Genomic DNA, 12,357 nt, shown 5'->3' with positions numbered 1-12,357 from the left:
CATCTTATTTCCAGTAGTATATTCTTGAGCTAATGCAGTGTAACATAATAACAAGAAAGCCTTTTACAACTTGATGGACAAACAGTACTGCAACCTAATTTCCATTTATACAAAAGAAATTAACCCTTATACACTTAAATCATTCTTTTTCTGAAGCAACTATAGTGGGTATTTTTCTTTTTCAACCCACTCAAGTTATTTCAGACATTTGCAGGCCCTTTCACAAGTGTTTAAACAGTCAAGCACATTAGTTTAAGAATGTATAATATTCAAATTCTCTCTTACAATTCAGAATGACTGGTTTAACATTATTTAGTTTACAACTGTACTGTTCATCAAGAATGTACTTTTAACTCTGCAGGTAGCACTGTGGAACTAAGGGGAAGTTATCTGACTGTCCAGGCATCTTATTTTCTCCATAGTTTGCCACTTACAAAATTGTCAGATTCTTACAATCTCCTAGAAACAGGCATATAGAGAATATTTTATTAAACTTGTAACATCTCTTAATTAAGAGCATAAAATAGAAACTATGATACAATTTAAGAATAGGTATTTTACATAATTTATATCCTTTACAAATAGAAAGTAAATACAATATGTTGAATCTATGGTAAGATTTTGAAAAATCTTCAGATTAAGCAAGTTTAGCAAAGTCCTTTAGATGCAATTTCTTTTGGGTTTACTGCAACGCTTTTTGTTATATTGTATGTCTTGTAAATTCCAATAAGTCTATCTGAAATCTCAAACATATTATTTCGAAGAGAAATTATTATGAACTGGGCATTTTTTGTTTGTTCCTAAAGAGAAAAAACAGAATAAATTAGAAAAATTACACATGTAAATGTATGAATCATAATAAAGATCTAACTTTACTTCCCTAAAATATTTCTTAGGCAATAAATTGAACATGACATTGATAATTAACATGAAAAAGAATGACAACATGGATAATTCGTGAGATAGTATCTGAGTTAGAGAACAACTCAGGTATTTGGAAGGATAGTTGCCTAGTAGAAGTCTTCTAGTAGAAAAAAGATCTGGGAAAAGAAAGAAGTTCTATCTGTGTTTCTGCTACTAATTTACATTTATATTTTACTTTACCAAAATGGAACTATTTCGCTCAAATAAAGTGGTCTCCTTTAATACCATGGGAGTAGAGAATGGCAAAAGCTCGAAAGAATTCATAGAATTCCTTGTGTAATGTTTAGGGAACACACATAATTTTCAGAATGAAAAGCTCTAAATGATTACTTACATATATGTAAAATGCAACAATAGAAACATTTTTGAAATCAAGGGCTGCGTCAATCTCATCCATGAAGTAGAGGGGAGTGGGTTTATAGTGATGAAGAGCAAACACTAAAGCCAATGAACTAAGTGTTTTCTCTCCTCCTGAAAGGTTGAAGATCTTCTTCCAACTTTTCTTAGGTGGTCGAACACTGAAATAATTAAGAAAATCTTGTCATTTAAATTACTTGTAAAACTAAATTAAGACTCCATGATTTGTTTCCTGTAATTGGCTTCTACCACCTTCCTTGGGAATACCTAACTTGCTTTTTCATAAATATAAATTATTGGTGGGTTATTTTATAAAAATATTATTGGAGGATGAACACATAAGAACACCCAACAAAAATTTAAGATTTAAACAGTAGATCAGTCATTAATTCTTGCTAGTCTTCCTGTTTCCCATGAATACTGGAGTGGGTAGCCAATCCCTTCTCCAGGGGAACTTGCTGACCAACGAGCTGAACCAGGGTCTCCTGCATTGCAGGTGGATTCTTTACCAGCTGAGCTACACAGGAAACCTGTAGGCAAGCTAGTATTTATCAAATAAAATACGCTGTAGACTTAACTGTCATATCCCACCCCTAAAAAATACTAAGTTTGGGGAATATGTACAGAGATGTTAACATAAAAATCCAAAACTTGGTATATGGCATCATTACAAACCTGAACGTGATTCCTTCAGAGAAAGGATCCATGCTGTCTACAAGGTCCAGCTCAGCATCACCTCCCAAAGTAAGCATTTGGTAATTTTCCTTTAATTTATTTGTTATTATATAAAAACCTGCCATGAATTCATTAAGTCTTTGTTTTCGAAGATCTTCATATGCCTGTCTAAAATTATCTCTTTCATTAGTAATTTTATCCAATTCTGCTACCCGTTGTAAATATAATTCTTCCTATGAAAAGAATATGAGAAAAACATGGTATACATTTCACATGAGAATTAAAACTGCTAATTATATAATAAAGGCTTAACAATTTAGGCTAAGGACTGAAGAGACTTTCTGACCATTACACATGAGTCGTTTACTTGTACCTTCTTTTTATAATCTGCAATGGCGCCAAGATTTGGTTTCATTTCATGACATTGGGCTTCCAAAACTGCGATTTGATTTGTTATAGAATCTGGGTTCTTGATTGCTTCAAGCTCTTCTGGGCTTAGAACTGGAACCTTTTCAACGTGATTATCTTCTATGGGATGCAGTGTTATTTTTGAAATCTACAAAGTTGGATGAATATTAGAAAATGCAGCGTTAGAATTCATTGTTTCAAAAAAAACCTCTCAGGGACTTCACTGGTGGTCCAGTGGTTAAGAGGCTGCCTTGCAATGCAGGGGATGTGGGTTCGGTTCCTGGTTGGGAAATTAGCATTCCACATGCTACAGAGCAACTAAGCCCAGGTGTAACAGCTAGAGAGTTCATGCACTGTGATAAGAGATCCTGCATGGAGCAACCAGGACCTGACAGCCAAATATATTAAAAACAAAAACCTCACAAATTTAAGACAAATTACCTATCAGAACGACGTATAAGAAGTGGTGACTCATTTGTATATCAACTATTTTTCAAAGGACTTAAAAAACAAAAATAGTTGTAGTGCTCAACTGTTCATGTTCAATCTCTATATCAGCCCTGGGATGAAAATGTTGACTAATTCTAACCATTACTCTTATTTTTCTGTATATAATAACTTCTATATACTGTTCATTTTGTTCCCTATAAACCTGAGATGTGATTATATAGCCTGAAATTAAGAATTACAACATACTTCAAAAACACAAACCCCAACTTTTTTCATAAAGGGTATTTTAAATTTACAATTGACTAACAATTCTCACCTCTTTTTGCCAATATTTTATTTTAGAATTATGTTCACCAATGTGACCATCTATTTGTTCAAGTTTCAACTTAATACTAAGTGCATCTTTTTGGAGAGCATGTTCATTTTCCTGAATTACTTTTAGTTCTTGAAGTAGGTTTCGATGTTCTTTCTGAATTTCTGGTAAGGATGCCTAGAAAACAAAAAGAGCTGTTATAGATATGATCTCAGAATAGGGATTTTCACATTACAAAGATGAAGTCAGCACTCTCGCCTCATGCCTCTTTCACTTTAAAGAAAATGTTTTTATTTACAGAAAGTTAAAATGATCATTTTTTATTACACAGATGGAAGTTAACATAAGTGTAACCTACTGAATGCTTACTACACAAGGTACTGATGTCATCCATAATTCTCTACTGCTTCACATAGCACCCTCTCCCCATCTTACCTCTGCATCATTTGTATTCTTTACAACCTCTGCTGCTTTGTCTTCAAGACTTTTTAGCTCTGTTGTTAAGTCATCTACTTCTTTCTCAGTATCTTTTATTTCTTTCTCTGTACGTAAGACACTGTCTTGTGCTTTTTTAAGATTTCTAAACAAGCAAAATCTTATATTAAAAACTTTTCATGACATTAATGTGACACTGTTTTCGATCACAGATTTAAAACGTATGTTTAAAAAAAAACTTATGTTTTACTAAAAATCTTTCGATTGATTTTTATGTTTGTACACACATTTGTTGGGATGTTGTATATTTTATTAAACTCTCAATATAAATTAATGAAAGTTCCTTATATAAAATTTTAGTTTCATTCAATCTTAAGACTATGAAGCAAAATTGTCCATTGTAGTATTATAGTCTTGTCATTTTCTTCTCAGACTGGAGGTTCTTAAATCTTTAACTCTTGAAACTATACCTTCAAGTAAATTACTTCCTGGTTCAAGTCAGGGAAAGTAAGTGTTTTGGGCAGAGTGAGGGGAGGAAATGGGACAAAGGACAACAGGGATGACAATGACACACACACACAACTATTTTTCCCCTGTGACTGATACCTGTGTTTAGGTATAAACACTGCTTATTAATTAGCACCTTTTAACAAAGGACACTGCAATAACTGAATAACCAGATAATCCCTATGCAACCAATTTATAATTCTAAGACAAATAGCTGTTTACATTTCAACCTTGTATACATACTGTGCTTTATTTTAGAATACTTTAATACTCTAAAATTTAAAACAAGACCTGTATTATGAATGTATTAAAAACTTTTTGGGACAATGGAATAATCTAATTAAAATTTTCAGTTACTAAAACAATTATGCTAATAGATCTCATCCTTCTTATTCTCCTAAGACCTAGATCTATTTAAATGAATCACCATCTAATCCTCTAAACCAGAGAAATGAAACTCTAACTTCTATGTCCTCACAACTGGGGAGTTACATAACCACATTTTGGTAAGCCATACCTGTTTTATCAGTTTTTACAAACTAATCATATGATAAATGTTTATTATTGGCCTCCACCTATTAAAATCCTACTAGGTAACAATGTCAGATCTTAAAAAGTAACAGGAAACATTTATTGGACATTAAATACTCTACCTGTCAGCAGTCTTGATTGCCACTTGTGCCTTAGTAATAGCAGAAGCACATTCATCTAATTGCTTATTTATTTTATCAAGTTTGTCTTGTTGGGCCTTGAGTTTATGGTTATTGATTTCTACGATGATATTGTGTAACCTTTTAACCTCAGCTTCCACTTTACCAGCTCTCTCAGCCACACTGTTATACTCTGGGGGGATAAAAAAAGTACAATTAATTTGTGTTTCTACACTAATAAGCATCATTTGTTAGATGCATTCAATAAATTTCTTCAGTCAATACAACTTAACCTGACGCATGCAAAAGAAACTTTAAACATTTGAGGAAAAGGGCCTCAAAAACAAAGCAAAACCCCAAACACAAAACCAGAATGCCCTATATGAAAACAAATGGTGTTATAACAACATATAGTTAATTCTCTGGCTCAGCTGTGAACATAACCCGTATTTCTTAATGGCTTCATACTGTTTATAGGGTACTTTGACTATTTGTCTCATAATGATTTTTCACCCTTAGACTCTGTACCCAACTACAGACTGGGGGTGAAGAAGCTGTGGCTATTTAATTATGCTAACCCTCAAATTCTCTTCTCTATAACAAAGTGGGGGAGATAGAATAAAGTGGCACTTTTCTCTGTGGCACAGAAGGCTCTTAAGTTACACTTCCTAGATTCCCCTGTACCTAGTGTTTAGACATAAATTTAAGTCCATTCTATCAAGAAAAATTCACACAATTTGGATGGCAAAAGTGATGAACTGAGCATGTTTCTGCTGGAAGTCATGGAAAAGTTTTCTTGGTGGCAGTAGAGGCTCTGATGTTCTGTCAAGAGTTTTGTGAAAACTGACAGGCAATGGCATTAACTTTGTCGGGGTGGATTATGATAGGTAACAATGTGCTTCTGCTGTTGGCAGTTATAGTGTCATCTTCCTACTTTGAGAGATGGCTTTTCAATTGTAGAAGAGGCGGTATAGTTTCTTTCATGGTTTTGCAGAGTAGCTCTGGAAATTATTCTTAGCGTTTATCCTAGAATTTAAGTTATCACAATGATCCTATAAACAATCATTTTCTCTCTTAAATGCACATTCCTGCACCAAAAATCCTATTTACACTAGCCAGAGTGGATTCTGTTCTCCATATCTGAACCCTAATCATTATATGACATAGGAAAGATGAAAGGTGGCAAAAAGGTAAGGGGTTCAAGCTATCTACACCTATGTCTAGAAAGGAAGCAGATACACTGCCAACTTATAGAAAGAAACTCCCATAAAGCTTCTGTGTGAGGTATGTAGCATTTAGCATAGGAGAAAGCAGGTAGGATTTACTGAGAGGAAAAGACTTAACTGTTGTTTCCTCTTGACTGTCTATTCTCTGTTAGGTAAGAGGGAATTTCAATATTCTCCACATTTTACAATTATCTTTTTGTTCCACATTTATCAGAGAATTCTTTAGTCTGATTTTAAAAGCTCATCTAGTGAGTTTGATTACAATGTCTATTTTTTGTATTTCTGAGATCACCACTTGATTTTAAAAAAAAAAAAAAAAAGCTAAACAAAACCCTGCCCCTTTTAGTCTTCTAACTCTCCCCTCTCCCTTAAAGATATTACATTTATTGAAAGAACTGTTTTGCTAACAGTGGCGAGTCTGTGTGCTTAGCTCCCTTGTGGGGTAGAGTCCTAGCTGCTGTGGGGTCATGGCATTGTGACTTACACTGGGACGGACCAAGTACGCACCTGGAAAGGGTTCCCCTCTTCAGAACGTCCTTCTCCTTATTTTAAATTGCCCTGCCTATTTATAGTAGCATGTCTCTTAGAAATAGGAGGGGAAAATGGACATAATGTAATTTGTAATTTCAATGTCACCATTTTATACCAGCTTGCTCCTTTTATTCTCCACACATTTGCCAATTTTTAAAATCTAAATTAATGTAAAATGAAATATTTAATCTTAAAGATATGCTTGCATAAGTGGGCTTCCATATCAGACATTAAGAAAGTCTACTAATAATAACCAGTACTTCCATGAGAAGAGATATATATAATATAGGGCTTCTAATAAAGTCAAGGAGTCCTTTTCAAACTAAATACAAATTCTTGCAATCTCTCAATGAGAGTGTTGTTATAAATGACAAAGATTTATTTTTTGTTTGACCACTAGGTTTCATCAAAGCAGTAAAAAATACTGTAGGTACCCTGGGGAAGGAGGAGTAGGGTGAAGTCTGTGTCTGCAAGAACAAAATACAAATCCAAAATAAATGCACGGAAAAAAAAGGTCCTGTCAGGTTATGTCACCTCCCTGTATATCACTCTGCAATGGCTTTTAATTTCCCCTGGAGACATGGCCTATGAGGCTCTACATTATCTGGATTACTCTATCAGTTAATTCTAGGGATTCCTTGCTAGAAACTTCTGACATACTACTTCCTGCCCTAGGGTCTCTACATTCTTCCTGGAATGCTCTTCTACATTTGCACTCATACTTTCCTTGGGTCTCTGCTCAAATCTCTAGCAGTAGCCTGTCTAACCACTGTGTCCACCTGAATCCCCATCTGGTACCATTTTCCTGGTTTTACTTTTATCACCTAGTACCACCTGTTATAGTATGTGATCTATTTGTTTAGCTTCCTTATCTCTTAAGGGTGAATTCCTTGAAAAGAGGGACTTTATTTTGTTCACAGCTTGATCAACAGCATCTAAAACAAAGCTTGGTCAGTAGCAGATACTTTTTTGAGTGAATACCTCAGTATTAAAAATATAAGTAAATATGACTACAAAAATAAAAAATACAGGTTTATATTAATATGCAATGTGCACAGTGGACATCTGTTTGCTTACAATCTTTTCACTTCTTTTTCTTTTGGAAGAAAAGTCCCTCATTTTTTTTTTAACATTTGGATAATCACTCCAATTCTAGTCCATCTAATACGTATGGATGAACAATCAGTATTTGTCTTCCTTTGCTCATGAACCAGACTGTAAAAAGGGTCTGTCTTGATGTGATGAAGGCTGTGTTTCCTGGGGTCACTGAAATACTGCGAAACTCACTGTTACCTCCTCCTGCACTAAGATGACACCTATGTACGTTTAACTGAAGCCAACATGAAGTGGGCTTCCCTGGTGGCTCAGATGGTAAAGAATCTGCCTACGATGTGGGAGACCTCAGATTGATTTCTGGGTTAGGAAGATCCCCTGGAGAAGGAACTGGCAACCCACTCTAGTATTCTTGCTTGGAGAATCCCACGGACAGAGGAGCCTGGCGGACCATGGGGTCACACACATAGTTGGATATGCCTGAGTGACTAGATGGCCTGAACATGGAAATAGAAGTGGGCTACTCAAGTACACGGCCAGAGGATTTTAATGTCAAAGCCAATTCTGACTATGAGCCTATGAACTAATTCCCTTTCTTGTTGAGTAACTTTGGTAGAACACTTACATGTTTTTATATACAGAGGAAGAAAAAAGTTCTGGAAAGAAAAATACATGTTCTTTAAGTTCTCATTAACAGCACAGGTATTGGAATCAGATTGCCTTCATCCTGAATTCCTACATCACCACCATACATTATGTGACCTTGAGCAAATTATATAAACCATTCTGTGCCTGTTTTCTTATCTGTCAAATGACATACTTAATTTATTAGTACTTACTTTATAACCTTCTGAGGATGAAATAAAAATAAAAACCGTATTAACAGTGGTCACTTGAATGTAATATATATACCCTACTATTTTTTATTCTACATATTGTGATCTTAAACATTACAAATATTACAAACCTGTTTTTGACAATATAGGGGAAAAAGTCTGTATTTAAACATACCTGTCTTGAAAGCATTGACATTTTCTTCAAGCAATTTCTGCTGTTTTTTGTCAGGGACTGTAGCAAGTACATTAGCTTCAAGTTCCTGAACTTGGACATTCAAATATTCTTCTTGCTCTGATAAACGCTACAGAATGTTTTAAAATTCAAGGCCAGTATTTTAACTTACAAAAAATAGTATTTGCTTTAAACATTTTAAATTAAAAAAGGTACTTAAAATCTTTAAGAAAAACACAAGAACTAACAAGGGCAGAAAACATAAACAATAAATACAAAAATTGAAAATGGCCAACAAAACATATGAAATGTATAAATTCATTACAAAGACAAGTTAAATGCTATTTTTTAGGACATCCGTGTAGCAAACTTAGAAAATATTGAAGACTACTTAGTGTTCACTTAGAAAAATTATTTGTATATGCTACCAGTAGTAAATGAATTAGAACTTTTCGAGAACAATTTGGCATTATGTACCAAATGCTTAAAAACATTGTACACATACTGGGTGATAATTATAATTTTAGCACTAAGGAAATAATTGGATGAGCATATTAAGGTATGCCTAACAAGAATATTTAAAACACAGTGGTGTACACAGCCAACACAGAAAAACCTTTATCAAACTATGGTACAAACTATGTCAGTATAATTGCACACAAATTAAATTTACATTTGCTTAAAAAGGAAGCTAATTACTGAGTGAAGAAAAGTTACTATAAGACTATAAAAATCCATATGCAAACTTAGTAGGTAAATCAACATCTACCACATACATAAACACACACACACAAACTAGATACTGCCACTAAAAGTTAAAGGCCGTACACAAAAACTGAAGGTGATAATCTTTTGCGTATTTTCTAAAAACTTTCCTGGTTTTGTTTTTTTAAAGAGACTGTGGGCATGCATTGCTTTTTTGTAATTAAGAAAACTTTCCACTTTGTAAGGAGAATAAAATAAAGGGTCATTGTTACAGGAAGACACATTTCTGTCACGTCCAAATGGAAACCAGAAATAGCTATGGCTGGAGCAACATTGTGACAGGACATGTATCTATTAGTACTCAAGGAAACAAAAATCAACAGACCCTAACCCAACCTCCCCCTCCCCTTTATATTTTAAAAATTATAAGCAAACAATAAAATGCTTCTGCCAAATTGCTGTTGAATTCCAACAGTTTCAGCTAATATTGGTAAAAAGGTACCTGGATGCTTGCAGAAAACTTTTCTAGTGTATTCCTCATTTCTCGTTCACTATGCCTTAACCTAAGTATTGCTTCTTCCAGTTGTACTTTCTGTTCCTGAATTTGCACTGCTTTTTGAGAGTCTCTCTGCAACTGTGATTCCATTTTATTTACCTACAAAGAAAAATACCAGTGAATTAAGTTTACTCCAACAAGAGTTATTTCAGATTAACAGCAATTTATGAAATGATGAAAACCCAAATTTCTGATCTTAAAGACTAGAAACAGGGAGGGAGGTTCAAGAGGGAGGGGACACATGTATATCTATTGCTGATTCATGCTGATGTACGGCAGAAACCAACACAACACTGTAAAGCAATTATCTTCCAATTAAAAAAAAAAAAAAGACTAGAAACACAGCAAACACCCCAGTTCCGATTCTAAAACCTAATGCTTAGGAGATGGTCAACTAACTTCTGCATCATAGATACAGGTGAAAAGGCAATTTTAAGTGTTGTATAATCAATTATAGTTACAGTGAAGGTATACTATCCAAATATTTAAGAGGAAGAATATAAACTACTTCAGAACTTTAAGAAAGTAGTATAGTGTTCTGATTGTGATAATGGAACATAGGTTCTTTTGGGCATTTTGACATTCTATTTTACTTCTGGAAACAAAATATTTTGAGATAAAAATCTGGAAACATATCAGAAGTCTTTGCTATATTTACAATTTAAGTCATTATTTTGAAATACAAAAGATAATTATGTAATACAGCAGTATCTGTGAAGAAACAAACGTCAAACAGTAAGTTAATAGTGAAATAAATTATATGGTCTAAGTGTGATAACAGAAAAAGATATGTATGCTGAGTACATATTTTTTAATTAACATACTTTTAGAACTTTAACAGGCTTCATATGAAATCCCACAGCTTATACACTAGCCATTTATATCAAGTTCAATCTGTTAATTGAAAATATGATTATAGTACATTTAAAATAGTAGAATGTTCTATAGTATGTTATGTATCAATAAAGCTGCTTTAACAAAAATGTCTCGACTATAATTTCTGACCTCTTCTTCTGAGATTTCAACAACAACTGATGAACCCATCCTTCCTTTCATTACTTTGCTTCCACCGCCAGTCATTGTACCTGGAGAACAGAGAAGTCAGACTTACATGTATGTATCCCCCCAACAGGATTAAATAGACTCAATAGCAAAGGAAAAAAACTATTACCTGACTGTTCTATGATTTGCCCTTGTAATGTTACCACTCTCCATCTTCTATCTTTTTGATAAGCTACTCGTGTGGCTTGATCTAAGCTGTCAGCTACTAAGGTATCCCGTAAGGCAAAGTAAAAAGCTTGGCGAATTGCCCCATCTTTTACTTTTACTAAATCAAATAACCGAGGAGTATTCTCAGGAGTTTGAATTTTTGTCATTTTCTTTGCCCACACTGCCATCTAAAAAAAAAGAAAAAAAAAAGATGTTTCTTTAGGTATCTTTTATAGAATACATGTTACACATTATAGAATACACATGTTAAACATAAGGATATGTATACAAAGTTCTTAGTTATCTACATAACAATATTTATTGTTATTTAAGAAAAAGATATTGTAAAATTATCTCTATTCACAGATGATCTGATCTTATATATATTAAAATTCTGAGGAATCCTCACATGAAAGAACTATTAAAACTAACATGAATTCAGCAAAGCTGCAGAACATAAGATCAATATGTAGAAACTGTATTTCTATACACTAACAATAAATAATCTGAAAATGAGATTAAGAAAATCCCATTTATATTAAAGATATTAAAGAACAAACTTAAAGGACTCCTGATTTTAAAGCTTACTACAAATCTACAGTGATCAAGACAGTGTGATATTAATGCAAAGTCAGACATAAATAAGAGGCCAGAAATAAACTCTTACATTTATGATTGGTTGGTTTTTGATGAGCATGCCAAGAAAATTCAATGGGGAAAGAATATAAAAGGTGTCAGAACAACCCAATACCCCAAAGAGTAGCTTGACCCCCCACTTTATAAAATTAACATGGATTAAAGAACTAAATGTAAAACCCAAAGCACTAAAGCTCATAAAACAGAGAAAGTAAATCACCCTGACATTAGGATTACACGGTAGCTTCTTAGATATGACACCCAGTACCCAAGCAACCAAAAGTAAATAGACTGCTATTTAAAATTTGTGCTTCAGAGGATCCATCACAAGAACGTGAAAAGATGGCTCACAAAATGGGAGAAAATATTTGCAAACCATGTATCTGATAGACTTATATCCAAAATATATAAAGAACTCTTACAACAGTAAGACAAACCAATTAATGAATAAGAATCTGAACAGAAGATAAAGAAATGGCCAATAAATAAGCACACGAAAAGTTGGTGTACAAAAACCTGTGTACATGAACATTCATGTCAGTATTAACCATAAACAGCCTAAACACGGAAACAACACAAATGTCCACCAATTGATGAATGGATAAATAAAATGTGCTACAGAACATAATGGAAAAGGGAAGAGCATTTGGCAATAAAAAGGATTAAAGTGCTGATGATGCAACATGAATTTTTTTAAAAAAAAAAAGAGCAGAC

General features: G+C 33.7%; 1 protein-coding gene across 1 annotated transcript in view; it reads right to left on the bottom strand.

Annotated features, from left to right (window-relative positions):
• Positions 1-457: 457 nt before the first annotated feature.
• SMC4 (structural maintenance of chromosomes 4) overlaps positions 458-12,357 on the bottom strand; it is a 31,902-nt gene continuing 20,002 nt past the window's right edge. The window contains exons 14-24 of the mRNA XM_061168234.1: positions 10,970-11,195; positions 10,804-10,883; positions 9,745-9,897; positions 8,541-8,667; positions 4,723-4,912; positions 3,563-3,707; positions 3,131-3,304; positions 2,330-2,512; positions 1,957-2,189; positions 1,259-1,442; positions 458-800 (exon numbers count right to left, since the gene is read on the bottom strand). Of these exons, the coding sequence (XP_061024217.1) occupies positions 648-800; positions 1,259-1,442; positions 1,957-2,189; positions 2,330-2,512; positions 3,131-3,304; positions 3,563-3,707; positions 4,723-4,912; positions 8,541-8,667; positions 9,745-9,897; positions 10,804-10,883; positions 10,970-11,195 (1,848 nt within the window). The 3' untranslated portion in view covers positions 458-647. The remainder of the gene's footprint in view (positions 801-1,258; positions 1,443-1,956; positions 2,190-2,329; positions 2,513-3,130; positions 3,305-3,562; positions 3,708-4,722; positions 4,913-8,540; positions 8,668-9,744; positions 9,898-10,803; positions 10,884-10,969; positions 11,196-12,357) is intronic.

The sequence above is a fragment of the Dama dama genome, chromosome 19 (assembly GCF_033118175.1).
Source record: "Dama dama isolate Ldn47 chromosome 19, ASM3311817v1, whole genome shotgun sequence".
Classification (NCBI taxonomy): Eukaryota; Metazoa; Chordata; class Mammalia; order Artiodactyla; family Cervidae; genus Dama; species Dama dama.
Note: the sequence above shows the minus strand (reverse complement) of the source record. Positions and strands in the feature narration are given on the sequence as shown.